The following is a 17,590-nucleotide window of genomic DNA, read 5'->3' on the forward strand; positions in this document are numbered from 1 at the left end:
GGGGAGGGGAAGGAACATTCCCATTCTTGGGCTCCCGTACTTATCTACTCGTTGGTGGCAGCTGGTCAGCAATTATTACTGGTGTTGATGGGAAAGGTGGGCCCCTTCTCAATAATGACTACTCCCTTCAAGGATGGCTGCAGGTTATAGGTTGTAATTAGGTTTGGTAGTTTAGGAGATACTGCTATTCTAAGAGTTCTTGGGTTCAGAGTCCTGGGCTGCGTCCATCAAGGTCTAAGGGCATGTGCTGGTTAAGGTGGTGGGAATGGTGTGAACTGCCTGGCACATGCTGCTTCCTATCCTTCAGGGACTCACATGTACAAAATTCTTTGTGGCAGTTCTTTTTATGGAGTCAAAGAACCTGAAACTAATAGTGTATGCATCAATTGGCAATGGCTGAACAAATTATGGCATATGAATATAATGGAATACTATTGTGCCATAAGATAAGATGAAAGAGATAGTTTCTGAGAAACTTAAGACTTATATGGATGGATGTAGAGTGAAGTGATCAGAACTGGGAGAACAATTCTCGGTTTTTTTTTTTTTTGGCAGGGCAATTGGGGTTAAGGGATTTGCCCAAGGTCACACAGCTAGTACATGTATCAAGTGCCTGAGGCCAAATTTGAACTCAGGTCGTCCTGACTCCAGGGCCGTCAGGGCCGGTGCTCTACTCACTGCGCCACCCAGCTGCCCCGGGAGAGCAATTCTTACGGTAACATCATCATTGTAAAGACAACGTTGAAAGACTTAAGATTTAAAGATTCAATGCAATGACTAGCCACAATTCTAGAGAACTGATGATGAAACATGTTACTCACCTCCTCACAGAGAGGCGATGGATTCTGGGTGCAGATATTTTCTGGACATGGCCAATGTGGGAATTTGATTTGTTTGACTAAGCATATCTGTTCCAAGATTCTTTCCTCCCAGTCCCTGCATGTAGGAGAGATATGAGGGAAAGAAAATCGAGTGCTAATTTCTATTTTACCAGGTTGGTACAGAGGCAACCTCTCTATCTTGGAGAGCTAGTTGCCTCCTGTGTATGCTGTTTCCTAGGAGACTGAGATTCAAATTCTGCCTTAGGCACTTACTAGGTGTATGATTCTAGGCAAGTCACAAACTGTGTCGGTTTCTTCATCTCTAAAATGAGGGGGTTTGACTTAATAGCCTCTAAGGTCCCTTTCAGTTCTAAATCCAAGATCCTATGAAATAAAAACAAGAATTACCCATTTTCAAAAAATTTTATGGCAAATGGAGACATGTTAGATGTTGGAATATACTTCAGTATGTTTTGAAATGATTTCCTCTTTCTGCTTCCACGTTAGCAGTGCTAATTTGATTTATGGCCAAAGAACATATGAGGAGGAGGGGAGTACTCAAACAAATCTGGTTAGGTCTTGTGCAGGATGCCTGTGCAATCTCTTCATCCTGGGGATATTCACTTTGTTTTTCTAAACATCTGTAGGAATTTTTATCTTCAATTATCATCAGCAAGCATCACTGGGCTACCCTGGCCTATGACTTGGTTGTACATGGACTACACACACCAAACTCCTGTAAGTGTTTCATTACATGTCTCTCTAGTGGATGTATCATTACAAAAATATTGATGTAATTCATGCTTCTTATTCTTATTCACAATTTCTTAACATATATTTTCCCTTAGCTCAACATCAGTGGTTTTTCCATGTGCCACCAAATGGACTTACATCATCACAGCTGGAATTCTGGCTTACTACAGGGAAGTGTGGTTTATAGAAGTAAATTAACGGTGCCAAGGAAAGAGAAATTTCATATCAGTTTATCTTGTGTCCCATCTGTTCATTTCTATAATAAATAATCCTATGATTTCTTCTTTCCTTTGGAAATTTTTTATTTTTTATGCTGCTGTAAAGCAAGTTTAACCATTTTGGTTATTAAAAATAAGTGGCTTTTACCACTGCTAGGTCTATATCCCTAAGACATCCAAAAAAAGGGAAAAGGACCTATTTGTGCAAAAATATTTATAGCAGCTCTTTTTGCAGTGGCTAAGAACTGGGGGGAAATGGCTAAACAAGCTATGGTATATGATTATAATGGAATATTGTGCTATAAGAAATGACAAGCAGGATGATTTCAGAAAAACTTTCAGAAAGATTTACATGAACTGATGCACAGTGAAGTGAACAGAACCAGGAGAACATTGTACGGTAACAGCAATATTGTACAACGAAGAACTGTGAATGACTTAGCTATTCTCAGCAATATAATGATCTAAGACAATCCCAAAGGACTAATGATGAAGCATACTATCTGCCTCCAGAGAAAGAACTGATATTGACTTAATATAGACTGAAGCATGCTATTTTTCACTTTCTTTCTTTTTTTTCCTTTTATTTGAGTTGTCTCGTACAAAATAACTAATATGGAAATGTTTCATATAATTATACATGTATAACCTATATCTGATTGCTTACTGTCTCAGGGAGGGGGGAAGAAAGTGTAAGAGGGAAGGATATAACTTAGAATTCAAAACTTTAAATAAAAATGTTAAAAAATTGGGAAGAAATAAGTGGCTTTCACACTGGAGAAAATACTATTGTTTCATGTAACAAGAACAGCCTGCATCAACATTAGCGGGGCAGCTAGGTGACACTGTGGATAGGGGGCTGGGTCTGATGTCAGGAAGACTCATCTTTGTGAGTTCAAATCTGGCCTCAGACACTTACTAGCTGTGTGATTCTGGGCAAGTCACTTAACCTTAACATTTTGCCATATTATTGTGATTAAATAAATTAGTGTTCTAGGTTGTCAAGTCCAGGCCAACCTGTTTAGTTTTAGCAGAAACTGTATTATCTTATTTCTCATCGTGGTCAGCAGTGCTTAAGTTCTATTACAAGCACACAGAATAGATGTATAAACCAAAAAAAAAAAAAAGAACAGGTGATGTGATTCCATAAGTTCCATGGCTGCAGTCTATAAATATAAACTTCAATCTCTATGCAATAGCCATGATATTCATTCATTCATCAACAAAAACCTGTTAATTGCTAATAATATACTTTGCTAGATGGTAGGGAAGTAACAAAGACAAATAAAACTCAGTACCTGTCTATGATCAGCAAAGTCTTCCCTGATCTCCCCAGATGTTACTGCCCTCTCCTTCCTTAAATATTCCTAGAGTGCTTGGTCAGATTTCTTCTTTTCCTTACTAACTCTCCACCTTGTATTATGTTTATCTGTATATATGCTACATGTCCTGCATACAGTAAGCTTCTTGAAGGCAGGGATTGTCTCTTTGTACCTGTAATCCCCAATACCTAGAACATTGCCTGGAACATAGTAGGCACTTAATAAATGTGCGCTGAAATGCTATTTTGTTTTCTGTATCAGCATCCTCTAGATCTAGTGGCAGCTAGGTAGTGCAGTAGATAGAGCTCTGGGCCTGGAGTCAGGAAGACTTGAGTTCAAATCCAACCTTAGACACTCACTAGATCTGTGACCCTGGGCCAGTCACTTAACTTCTGTTTGCTTTAGTTTCCTTATCTGTAAAATGGGGATAAAGCTAGTACCTATGTCTCAGGGTTGCTGTGAGGATCAAATGAGATAAAATTTGTAAAGCACTCAGCACAGTGCCTGGTACAACACAGGCAGGATATGAAGGTTGACTCTTGGCTATTATCGATATCTACTATAGTACTTGGGGAAAGTGCTAACGTAGTACTCACTACATTGTAGGTGGCTAATAAAAATAAGCTATTGGATTCACTGACTGTTCAATTCCTTTGAAATTCTCAAAAATCTCCAACGGTTTTCTTAGGGCTTACAGTGAACGTTTCATAATTTGGCATTTACCTTGCCTCTTTCCAATCTAGCCATGCTGGCTTTCCTTTATCTCCTGAAAACACCTTTAAAATTCTTGCCTTCTTTCCTTCTGTCCTATCCAAGCCTCACTAGGGTTTAAATGCCCATCTTAAGCCTCACCTCTGATCTGGAGCCTTCTCAGATCATCCTAGCCCCCAGTGATCTCTTCCTCCTCCTACACCACTTCTTGACACATCAGACACAAATTTGTATTGTTGGTTAACTATATGAATATGCATTATCTCCTCAGCTAGGCTGTAAACTCCCTGAAGGCAGACCACTCTCATACTTTATAACACTTAAAAGTTCACTGTATATATCCTGCTCATAAACATTTGTTGATTGATTTAATGATGAACAATTCAGCTTAAAAATATATCCTAAGACTACGCCCAAAGGGCTATAGAAATGTTCATACCCTTTGACCCAGCAATACCACTTCTAGGGTTGTATCCCAAAGAAATCACGCAAGCGGGAAAAGGACCCATATGTACAAGAATATTTATAGCGGCTCTCTTTGTGGTAGCCAAGAATTGGAAATCAAAGGGATGCCCATCAATTGGGGAATGGCTGAACAAACTGTGGTACATGAAGGTGATGGAATACTATTGTGCCATAAGAAATGGGGATGATGCAGACTTCATAACAACCTGGAAAAACCTACACGACATAATGCTGAGTGAGCGGAGCAGAGCCAGGAGAACGTTGTGCACAGCCACAGATATATGGATTCCGTGAGGACCAACCCTGACAAACTGTGCTTTTCTCAGCAACCTAAGGGGCAAGGACAACTCCAGGGGACTCACGATGGAGAATGCTATCTTCATCGAGACAAAGAACTGCGAAGTTTGAATACAGACTGAGGCACACTACATGCTCGCCTTTTCTGCTTCTCTTTTGTTTTTGTTTTTGGGGTTTTTTTTTTGGTTTTTTGGTTTTTTTTTGGTTCTGTTTCTTCTTTCTCATGATTCATTCCATTGGTCAAAATTCTTCTCCACGACTTGACTAGTGCATAAATTAATTCAATGTGAAGTTATACATGACAGTTATATGAGACTTCATGCCGTCTTGGGGAGGGAGGGGGGAGGGAGGGGAGAAAAACTGGAACTCAAAACTATGTAGAACCGTGCGTGGTAAACTAAAAATAAATAAAGAAATTTATTAAAAAAAAAATATATATATATATCCTAAGACACTCTTGTAAAATGAGGTTTTCTTCATTTGAATTCTTCATTTTGCATGTGTTTGATCAAGCAGGGAGAGGTGAATTCTATTATATTATTAATAAAGCTGTACTTCAGTAATAGGGGAAACGATAATTGCATAGCCTGTAAATCATTGAAGGAATCCTGTGGAGAGAAAAGTGCTGTACACAATAGGGAACTGAAGGCTGACAGTTCAGAGATGTTTCAGTAAAATCTGCAACGTACTGAACTTGCTCTTTCCACCTTTTCCCTAAGAAAAAATCAGTCAAGCCTTATTTCCATTAAAAATGTATAAATACCCTTTAAAAAATATCCCAAGGTATAAATGAATCTTCAAATTTTATTAAATGCAAAAGATGAAGGCAACAACCCTTTCACCTTTGGCAAGAATGTAGGTTCTTGCCAAATATACCATACACAGCAAAGCTAAGCATAATCCTGAATGAAAAAAAGGACATTGAATAAATTGTCAGACTTTCAGGATTTTGTTGGAAAAAACCCCACACTTGAACTTAATAGAAGATTTGACATATAAGATCCAAGAGAAATACAAAGTACATATCAAAGACTAATTATAAGGGACTCAATAAGGACAGGGTATTTACTTTTTATATGAGGAAATGTAAAATGTATGTCTAATATTGTTATTAATAATTGGGTAGCTTGTAACACAGATTGGGGTAGACCTGACTATGATATGATTTTTAAAAGTAAAACCATTTAGGAACAGCTAAGAAGAGTAATTATCTTATACAAATGAGATATGAGAGGAAGAATCAACACAGAGGGAATTAGATGGGGGAGGAGGGCTAGTAGTTCTGAAAACCTACTTTCATGGGGAATGGGTTCAAGAAGGAACAATACATATATATCTATCTAGAAGGGTATAAAAGTCTTCTAATTTCAGGAAGAAATAAAACACTATGGGGATAGGGAGGGGGGAGAGAATAAGAGAGGAATCTTTAGAGAGGAATATGAGGGGATAGGACAAATGGGGGTATAGAAGGGTGTTTAGATTAATGGGAATGGAAGGATAAGGGAGGGATTCTTGGGGGGGGGTAGGTTAAGTAACAGCAGGGCAAGGTAGTGGGTAGAAGTAAAGTAAAGGAGTCAGGAAGGATAGGAAATAAGAGATACACACAAATATAAAATAAGACCAGGAGTAGAATTTGTTAGGGAAAAAGAAGAGGTGGTAATTATGATCTTGGACAAAGTGAGAAAAATAGGGAAACTACACTGTCAGCCATATTCATCAATGTTGTGTTGGACTATATAAAATAACTAGACAGTATAAGGTTGGAATATTGCTGTGGTGTAGGAAATAAGTTGGTGGATTGGAAAAATATGGAAAGACCTGGACTTATGAAGGAAGAGGCTATCCACCCTCAGAGAAACAGAGGACAAATAAGTATAGTATGGTCTTACATAGATGGCATATGAATGTATTTGTATATTTATGAGTATGATTATAGATATCTAAATATATGTATGTGCATGTAAGTATGTACATATGGGTATATGTATGCATAATACACATATCTTTGTGTGTGTGTGTTTATGTGTATATGCATATGTGTATGTATATGTGTATGTACATGTATATATGTATATATACCTATAGAGACACACATATATGTGTGTATATGTGTGTATATATATATATGTGTGTATATATATAAAAATATCTCTGAGCTTAGGTGTAAACTTGGGGAGAGGGGGAGAAGAAAGGGGAAAAAAGAACAAAGTAAAAAGTATACAGCAGAGAAAAAATTAAACTTACAAGGAAGCAAAGAAAAGATGGACAGCTCTCAACACAATGTATAGTATTTATTATACAGGTTTTCTTGAAATGCAAATTTGTTGCTGTATATTTTGAATACTCTCTTACATTCTGCTGTGCACAAGGCAATGCTTTTTTTTTCTTTTTTTCTTAAGTTCTTAAGTTTCTCTTTTCTTAAGTTCGTAATACGTTTCTTTTCTTATTGTATATTTAAGTTTTAGTATTTAATAAAAAAGTTTATAAAAAAAACATAGGTTCTTATGGCTTATTTTCAAATAGTTTCAGTAAAATGGAGAGAAATGTAAATAAAAACTTATGTGTGTCTTTTGTTTGCAGGAGAGTCTGAAAATGTTTATCACAGCAAAAAACAAAAAGTTTGCCACTCATCACACCAGCTGGAAATAATTTAAAGATGAGTAAAACACCAGCTACTTCGCTAAGTATCTAAAAAGCTTTGTTGCTGAAGTTAAATCTATCCAAACACAATCAATTCATTTCGTTCAATTATCACCTTTATGAAGATGAATGCCATATCTATATATCTAGCCTTAATCTCTCTCCTGACTGAATCCCACTTCTCCATCAAGTAACTGCCTGTTGACAATTGTAACTAGATACTCCAGACATCTTAAGCCCAAGGTGTACAAAATTCATTATCTTTTTCCCTAAAACCCACCTATCTTGGGAATTTCCCTACTTCTATATCAGATACCAATCAAATTAATCAGTGAACATGTATCTATTAAACTTGTTGTGCCAGACATTGTGCTAAGCACTGGGAGATACAAAGAAAAGCAAAAATAGTCTCTCTTCTCCAAGGAGCTTATCTGTATAGAAACAGATATATACAATATGCATACGGAGCAGATAGAAGATAACAGTAAAGGAGAAAGTCCCAGAAGCCGAGATCAGGAAAGGCCATTTGGAGAAGTGACATTTGAATCAAGCCTTGCAGGAAGTAAGGGGTACTCAGAGGCAGAGGTGAGGGGTAGAGAGGTCCTAGCACAGGGAAAAACCAGTAGTGGTGACAGGAAATGGAGTGCTGTACGTGAAGAACACCAAGGTGATTGGATGTTATTCTAAATATGGTTGGATTGTAGAATGTGTGAAAGGGAGTAAAATGTATGAAGATTAGAAATGCTGGAGGGGGTCAGGTTGAGAAGAGCTTTAAATGCTGAACAAAGCACTTCTAATTTGATCTTGGAGGTAATAAAGAACCACTGGAGTTTATTGGGGGGGGTGTCAGACATTTGTTTTAGGAAAGTCACTTTGGCACTTAGTGGAGGAGGGATTGGAGTAGGGAGAGACCTGGGGCAGGGAGACCAATTGAAAAGCTATTAAGATCATTCAGGAGAGGCAATGGATGGCCTGAACCAGGGTGGCAGAGTAGAGAGTTGTAATAGTAATTAAGGTGGGACTTTTTGCTGTTGACCATTAATGATTCTGGCCTTTGTTTGAATGGGGCAGATAAAGTGGGATGTTTTTGTATTTCTCAGCACTGAGACAATTGGGAGCCATTGATTTGTATCTGATGTGATACAAATTGGGGGAGGGGAACTTTTCCACACCCAGCCTGGGTGAGGTCAGGGCCCTTTGGGGCCCTGAACAGCATATATAAGCAGAGGTTAGCACTCTCACTCTGAGCTCTGAGCCACAGCAGGAGTGGCATGTGACTCTTGGCCAGCTGTTCTAATGAGCTCCCCAGCTGTACGCCCAGATGTTGATAACTGCGAATTGTATTTGGTCTGTAATTCAGGGTGCTGGCTTTTTCCCCTGAACTAGGTGGATGTTATTTGTATGCTGGATTAAAGTAAGATTGTTAACCCCTTAATGTTGCTTTCCTTAAGTAAAGCAGATCAAAAGGACCTGTGTTAGCAGCTTTCTGGGTGCTGGTTGTTGGTGGATCTTACACCCCCACAGAAGCTGTTAGCTGGATTGTTGATACAAGAGTAATGTGAGCAGAGAGGGAAGGGGACTTATATAAGATGTATTGTGGAGGTAGAAACAAGATTTTGCAATTAATTGGATATGAGAGATGTGTGGAAGTGAGAAATTAAGGGTGACACTGCAGTTGCAATCTCAGGTGACTGGAAGGATGGTGGTGCTCTTGACAGAAATAGACAAGTCTGGAAGGAGGGAGAGTCTGTGAGGAAAATATAATGAGTTCTGACTTGGACACAGTGACTTTGAGATAATTATGAAATGTTCAATAGGCAACTGGCGATACTGTTGTTTGTTGTTGTTCTTGTTTGTCTTTCATTCTGGAAGAGGACCGTGATATCAGGAAGGTGATGCCATGACTTGCAAGTGAATTGGATTTAAGTGAGGGAGAGCTGTGCAAAGTCACCAGCCTCACTTTCTCTTCTGGAGCCATCTGGGTCTAGCTGCAAGACTCAGGGTGACTGGAGATAGCTCCCTGATATGGAACTATAGCTCAGAAGAGATATATAGACTTGGGAATCATCTATACAGAGATCATAACTGAATCAATGAGACCTGTCGAAACTACGTAGTGGAGAAAGAAAATGTAAGGGGGCTCAAAACATACCTTGGGAAATCCAGAGTTAGTGGGTGTGGCATGGATGAACATCCAGCAAAGAAGACTGAAGAAGAGTCAATTAGATGAATAGGCAGAGAACCAAGAAAGAGTAGTGTCACAAAAACCTAGAAAGGAGAAAGAATCCAGGAAAAGAAGGCAGTCAACAGTGTTAAATGCAATAGAGGTTAGAAGAATAAAGACTGAGAAAAGGCTATAAGATTTGGCAATTAAGAAACCACTGGCAATTTTATGTGCATAATGAGGTCAGAATCTAGACTGCAGAAAGTTAGGAGAGGAGAGAAAACAGAGACAGCTAGTTTAGATGGTTTTCATAAGAGGGCTAGTAGGTGGCACAGTGCATAGCGCCCAACCTGAAGTTAGGAAGATCTTCATGAGTTCAAGTCTGGCCTCAGATATTTACTAGCTGTGTGATCTCAGACAAGTCACTTAACCGTGTTTGCCTCAGTTTCCTCACCTGAAAAATGAGTTGGAGAAGGAAATGGCAAATCATTCCAGTGTTTTTGCCAAGAAAATCCCAAATGGGGTCATGAAGAGTCAGACATAGCTGAAAAACAACTTAACAACAGGAGTTTAGCTAAGAAGGGGAGTAATAGATATAGAATAATACATAGTAGGTCTAAGAAGATCAAGTGAGTGGTTTTTTAAGCATGGGTAAGACATGGGTGTATTTGTAGGCTGCAGGGGAAGGAGCAAGTAGAGAGGGATTGAAAATTAAACAGAGTGGGGATGATGGGAGGGCAATCTGCTGGAGAAGACAGGAGGGGATGGAATCAAGGGTGCATGTAAAGAATATGGCAAGGAGAAGGGTCCCCACTTCATCACAGACAAAACTGAAGGAGATAGTGGGGAATATTATCAGAATGATGTGAGATAAAGATAAAGGAATTCTTGGCCTATAGTTTCAATTTTTTTCAGTGAAGTGTGAAGGTGAGGTCTTCTGTTGAGAGGGTATAGAGAGGAGGTACTGTAGGAGTCTTGAGAGAAGAGAAGTTTTGGACAGCTCTTACGCAGATTGGGATTGAGAGCTGATTAGGTTATAGAAGCATTGCCTTGTTGCCTGAAGGCCTAGTTAGGATCAAATAACATAAATCTGTAGTGGACTCAATCAGCAAGGTTTTGTGATTTCCTTCATGTCAATTAAGTAGAATGTGAAGAAGAATCACAAAGAGGAATGGTGGGAGTGATCCAGGGTTGGAATTTGGCAAGATGTGATCAGCCTTCTCATAACCCTAATATCAGTCATCCTTAACTCTTTGTTCTCCCTCGTTCTCTCCCCTCTCCCCCAAATCTGAGAAGCAGTCAGTCAATAAACATTTATTGTTTACTGTGTGCCAGGCACTCTGCTAAACACTTGAAATACAAGGATAGGCAAAAGATAACCTCTGCCCTTGAGGACTTCGCAATTTAATGAAGAGAGACAGCATGCCAACAACTATATACAAAAAAGATATATACAAGATAAATAGGAAATAGGAAGGCACCAGAATTATTAGAGATTGGGAAAGGCTTTCTACAGAAAGTAGGATTTAACAATAGCCGTGTCTATTGGAAGTGAGGTGGCCCAGTGGCTGGGCTTTGAGTTAAGAAGATGAGAGTTCAAATTCAGTCTCAGACACTTACTAGCTGTGTGACCTTTGGCAAGTTATTTAACCTCTGTTTACTTTAGTTGCCTCTGTAGGAAAATGGGGATAATAAGAGTACCTACCTCCCAGGGTTGTTGTGAGTATCAAATGAGATATCTGTCAAATGCTTAGCACAGTACCTCCCACATAGTAGGTGCTATATAAATGAGGGCTATTATTATTATTATTGTTATTAAACCTCCACGATAATTTCTGAATATGTCATTTTCTCTTTATTCATATGGTCACCATTCTACTTCAGAACCTCATCACTTCCAATTTGGAATACATAAATAGCCTTCCAAGTTGTTCCTCTCTTGCCAATCTCTCTTCCCCAATCCATACTTCACACTGCTGCTGAAGGGATATTCTGGGTCTAACCATGTCTTTTCCCTACTCAAGAGGCTCCAGGGGCTCCCTAATCCCTCTTGAATTAAATCAAAACTCCTCTATTCTGCATTTAAAAGCTCATCGCAATCTGGCTCCAACCTACCTTTCCAGATTTATTACATATTACTCATGTCCCCCGCTCTTGCCCAGGCTTTCCCCCATGCCAGGAACGCACTCCTTCCTACATGAGGCCTTTTTCGGATACAGTTTCTAGTGCTTCCTTTCCAAAAATAATTACTAAGTACTTGCTTTGTATCTATCTTCCCATAATATACAAGCTTCTTAAGGGCAGGGACTATTTGATTTTCATCTTGGTGTCTCAGCACCTAACACAGTAATTATCATACAGCAGGAAATCATGTGGAACAGTGGAAAAAAGGCTGGATTGGGTGTTAGAGGGTACCAGGAATCCTTCTCTCCCTCACTACCTCTGTGACATTAGGCAAGTCACTTCCTTTCTCTGTGGTTCATTTTCCTCATTCTTAAGATGAAGGGAAAGGGAAGGATTAGATAAGATCCCTTCTGGCTCTAAATCTGTGATCCTGGGTGCTTAATAAATAATAGCTGATTGGTTGTGATTTAGAGGCTGGATGAGAAAATCCACAGAAACTCTATTAATGTTTCTCATATTCACTTTAAATACTGGTTCTGAGATTAGTAAGGCAGTGTATCTTGCATAATTTACACTTGCCATAGAAACCAGTGATGGTAAAACCAATGAAGAGTTCTGAAGGACAAAAGAATCAGGACACTTGGCCCATATAAATCTCTCTGTTCTCCCTTATACTTACCTTGCACACCATGGAAGTCTTGGCTCCAAGCCGGGCTGCTTGCACACACTGGTTAGCACCTTTTCCTCCAAAGCCAATAAAAAACTTATGTCCATGGATGGTTTCTCCAATTTTTGGCAGACGTGATGTAAGGCTATTATAACCAAGAAAGAAAAAAAAACCAACATGGGTAACAGAAATGGCAATTAAGTTGTTCAGAACAGAAAAATAAACTTTAAAGTGCCATATTCAGCTATTACTATTCTTTATTAAGCCTTTTCAGACTAACCCAGATCAGTGTTTTTTTTTTTTTTCAATGAACTTTAAATAGCACTCATACCTATCAGATCTATGTGGTATGCTATATGGGGCTACCAGATGTCTGCTCTGCTCCTGAATCTCTACCTCTAACCCCAAGCTTGCCTTCCATTCTTCATTTTGCTCTACTGTAAGAAATTCTACTAATTAGAGATTTTCTCAAGTTATTAATCATAATGATACTCTTCAGAGAATTAAGGGGCTCTCCTCATTCATTCCTCAGTGTGAATTAGGGCAATATGATTTCCTCCTGGTTCACATCAGACACAATTACAAGAAATTGGGAGTAGTGTTTGGAGCAGGAAAAATAACTAATTTTGAAGTGTGGGAGAATCTGGAGGGGGGTGGGATGAGGGAAAGGAATAGAACAAGGGTGAGAATAGAGATTTTTAGCTAGTAGAGAACAGCAAAAAGATACCAAGTACCCTTGGAGATAGGGAAAAGAAGCTCAAAATCATCTATATTTTAATTTTTGTCTCAGGTAGGGTTTTTTTTTCTTCAAGAATACTTTTGGTATTTAGTGATATGCTACTGTGCACATTCTGTAACTGTATTTCTTTTGTCTCTCTAATAGGATATTATACTCTTAGAAGGCAAAGAGTACTCAATAAATGTATTGTTGATTGAACATCTTCAGCTGCTTTGTTCTTCCCCTTTCCCCCCCAAGACTAGGACAATGCTCAATGGCCAGTGAACACTTTATAAATACTTGTTTGAATGACTGGCCTTGTCCTCGCCACTTTAGCTGCCTTACTCAAGTCTGCTCTCACTAGCAGGCAAATATATTGTTCTCCTTCCTGCTGATCCAGGGCTTTCATCATGTTCTGCCTTTTCACCAAAATCAGACTCTTTCCATCTAATTTCCTCAGGGCTAGGTGCTTTATCAGGTAACAAATAATGAAGCTAAAACAGACTGCCCAGCCACAGAATCTAAAGGGAGTATGCTGGCCATCTAGTTCAAGCTGCACTTGAGGAGGGACTCTTCCTGACTCTTTCCTCAATGAAAAGTGGTTACCTAGTCCCCTCTTGATGATCTCAAACGACAGGGCATACTAAGCAGCTGTCAAATGTTTAGACAGCCCTAATTCTACCTTTCTGCAATGTCTACCCACCAAAAAATTCAAATGTTTCATGGTGGCTCTCATGCTCTCCTAAGTCCCTTCTTCTCTTGAATGTATACCTCTAGCTTCTGCAAGAGATGATTATATAGAATGGTCTCCAAGTTGCCAATGTCCTTCCTAAAAGATGGTGTCAAGAAGTGAATATAGTACTCGAGGTCATACAATGTGATCAAAGTAGGGTCCAGTAGGAATATCAGCTATGGAGAGGCCACTGTATAGTGGACATAATATTAGATTTGGAGTCAAGGGGTATAGGTTCCAGTCTTGGGTCAGTACCTGTATAACCTTGGACAAATCATTGAATTTCTGTGGGGGGAGGGTCTCAGTCTTTAAAAATAAGGGGGATGGACTATCAGGGGTTTTTAACATGGGGTCCATGAACTTGTTTTTTGTTTTTTTAATATTTCAATAAATATATTTCAACATAATTAGTTTCCTTTGTAATCCTATGCATTCAAAAACATTCTTTGGGGGGGGGAGGTCCATACATTTTACCAGAATGTCAAAAGGCTCGATGATACAAAAGATCCCCTGGACCACAGGATCTCTAAGGTTCCTTCCAACTGCAAATCTTTGACTTTCCTCATTCTGGACATTGTGCTTCTGTTAATTCAGCCTGAGATCATGTTGGCTTCATTCTTTGTCACATCATGCTGTTGACTAATAGAGCTTGCAATTTATAAAAATCCTGTATCTTTTTCATGTGAGCTGTTGTCTAGCCAAGGCTTCTGTTTTCTGTACTTGTGAAAATAATTTGATTAAACCCAAGCCTTGCACTTTATATTTATCCCTATTAAATTAATCTTCCTTTTCTCAGACTAATAGTTGTATTTGTACCCTTAATTCCATTCCTTTCCATCACATTTGGCAGCTTTGACCTCTTGATCATCCTTCAGCTTCTTGTCACTCTTTTTCTATCTCTTAGATTCGTCTAGTGACTTAAATATTTGCACAGGACTCCTCATTCTTAAAGCGCACGCACCCCCACCTCCACTCCTCACCCGTACCCCTTTCTCTTGAGCTTGCCATTATCTCAAGCTATCATTCTATATAATTTCTCCCTTTCATTGCTACACTCTCAGGAAGAAAGAGTACTTTATAATCCTTGCCTCAATTTCCTCAGTCTCCACTCACTGCCTTTATCCCTTTTATTATGGTTTCTGATTCTAGCACCCTGTTAAAATTGCTCTTTTACAGGTTACCAGTGATGTCTTTTTAAAATTGTTATTGCTATCTTTGGTTGTTGCATCACCTTCATTTTCCAATATATCCGTCCTCCCATCAATAGTCATTTTCTTACATCACAGAATAAAAAAGAAAGAAAAGCAATTCAGCAAAACCAAAAGATTAAGTCCAATGGTATATTCAGTCTCCCACACTCATAGTTTCCCATCTTTGTAAAGAATGGATGGAGGGAGGTGCATCCTCATATCACTTCACTGGAGCCAAGCTTGGTCATAATTAGAGTCCAGTTTTGAATTTTTTTTTGTTCTTTCCACTTACATTGTTATAGGTATTGGACATCTTGTTTTCCTGGTCTTTCTTACTTCGCTTTAGTTCAGAAGTCTTCCTGTGGATCCTCTACATTAATTATTTCTTGCAGCAAAATAACTTTCATTCCATTCATATACCACAATTTATTTAGTTATTTTCCAACTGATGGGCATCTATTTTGTTTATAATTCTCTGTTACTACAAAAAGTGTGCTACAAATATTTTGGTGTGTATGGGATGTTCTTTCTACTTCTTTGAGATATATGCCTAGTGGTCAGATATACTACCAATGTCTTAATTTCTAAAGATATCCTGGCTCTATTCATTCACTATACTTCATTTCTACCTCCTCACTGAGAAACTTCACCCTGAGGCCCTGCTTTTTTCTTTCTTTGATGACTCCTTGGCTTGTAATACTACTTTAGAAAGGGCTCTAGATATACTCATTTTACTCTTACTTGAACTTGCTCTGTAGACATTTCTACCACATCACAGCAGCCTTGCCCCCACTCTCTTCCTCATCCCTTCCCTCCAATTCCCCTTTATGTGTTTTCCTTCCCCATTAGAAAGTAAGCTCCTTGAGGGTAAAGATTATCTTGTTTGCCTATAATTTTATCTCTAGTGCTTATCACAGTACTTAGGACATAGTGAGTACTTAATAAATTCACTCTCTGTGTATATATGTATACATACACACATGTATGTATGTATGCATGTATGTATGTATGTAAATACACATAGAGTCTTCATCCTTGAAATCTTAGTGGTTTTCAAAACTGTTGAGGATCCATTCTGCAGGAAAATCCCTCCTCTTACCTGACTAACCTTAGTCTCTGTTGCTAGTTCAGCATCAATCTTTCACTCCCTAAAAATAGGTTTCTATATTATAGAGCAGGGCTGTCCAAAATGCAGCCCGCCAGCCGCAGTGCGATTTATGCAGCCACCTACAAGCATAAAAATTTACATGAATGCTTTAGTAAATGAAGCTGAGCTAATGCAGAGCTCTCACTAAAATGGCAAGTCAAAATATATTGTCTATTGTTTCAATAAAAACCTAAGGTTGGACAGCCGTATTTTAGAGTATTAATCAATTTCTCAATTCTACATCCTTATCTGGATGTTCTACCAGCAGCTTAAATTCATCATTTACAAATCAGAACTCATCTTCCTCTATAAACCATCCTCTCTATTCCACCAAACTTCCCAATTCCTTTTGATGTTACTACCATCCTACCAATTATCCAGGTTCTTTGATTCTTGCTTCTTCATGTATAACCTTTAATCAGCTGTCAGGTTTTATTGATTCTAACACCACCGTACCTCTCATATAAGTCTCTGCTTTATTCACTTTGCCACAACCTTAGTTCATATCTGAATATGAACTTCTTGTCTGAACTATTACAATAGTCTCCTAATCTTCCTACTTTTAGCCCCATTTCCTATTCAATTCATTTTCCACACAGCTGACAAAATAATATTAGTAAGGCACAAATCTGAGTGGGTCACTTCTTTGATCATAAACCTTCAGTGTTTTCCCAAAAGCTAAATGGTAAATGGACATGAATATTCTTTGAAAGAAGAAATGCAAGCTATCAACAACCATATGAAGAATGCTCTAAATCACTAATTAAAAGATAAATGCAAATTAAATGAAATTTTAACTCATACCCATCAAATTGACAAAGATAATAAAAGATAAAGAGAGCAACTGTTTGAAGAGCAGGGGAAAGACAAGCATATTACCACGCACATTGGGGGAGCTGTAAACTAGCATTTCCTGAGGGCCTACTGTGTTCCAGGCACTGTGCTAAATGCTCCTGGGATCCTCACAACAACCCTGTGGGAGGTGCTGTCATTATTCCCATTTTTTACTTTTTGTAGTATCAGAGACCTGAGAGGAAAGTGGGCTTTCCTTTGATTGGAGAATGACTGAACAAACTGTGATATATGATTGTGTGAACATAATGGAATATTACTGTGCCATAAGAAATGATGACTATAAAGAATTTAGGGAAACTGGGAAGACTTGTGTAATTGATGCAGAGCAATGTAAGCAGAACAGTTTGCATGACGACTACAATAAACATAAAGGAAAACAATTACAGACTTTAGTATTCGGATCAATGTAATGCCCAACTGTGACTCAACAGGGCTAATGGGGAAGCATGACTTCCACCTCTTGGCAAGACTATCATCTCAGCAGAGAGCTGGTGAATAGATGCAGACATTTTCAGAAACAGATAAACTCTACACGTACAGTATATATTTTTTAAAACTAAACTTCTTTGTTACAAAAGAGGGTTTCATTGGTGATGGTGCTGAACCATTGGGGAAATGACCATAATGCCTTTTTTAAAAAAATAAAACACTTAAAAGGAGACCTTCAGTGACTCTCTATTGTGTTTAGAATAAAATATAAATTCCCTAGCTTGATGTTGAAAGCCTTCTACCATCTGGCTCCTAAATACCTTATTTCATTCATGT

General features: G+C 38.5%; 1 protein-coding gene across 5 annotated transcripts in view; it reads right to left on the bottom strand.

The window, feature by feature from the left end:
• The window catches only part of RBKS (ribokinase), a 135,551-nt gene that overhangs the window by 67,910 nt on the left and 50,051 nt on the right, over positions 1–17,590 (bottom strand). For 3 of the 5 annotated variants that reach the window (XM_036749441.1, XM_036749444.1, XM_036749445.1), the window contains exon 2: positions 12,195–12,327. In XM_036749441.1, the coding sequence (XP_036605336.1) occupies positions 12,195–12,327 (133 nt within the window). Of the gene's footprint in view, positions 1–821; positions 937–9,379; positions 9,476–12,194; positions 12,328–17,590 lie in introns of those variants that run through there. The other 2 variants (XM_036749442.1, XM_036749443.1) reach the window with 2 other exon arrangements.

This window comes from Trichosurus vulpecula, chromosome 3 (assembly GCF_011100635.1).
Source record: "Trichosurus vulpecula isolate mTriVul1 chromosome 3, mTriVul1.pri, whole genome shotgun sequence".
Classification (NCBI taxonomy): Eukaryota; Metazoa; Chordata; class Mammalia; order Diprotodontia; family Phalangeridae; genus Trichosurus; species Trichosurus vulpecula.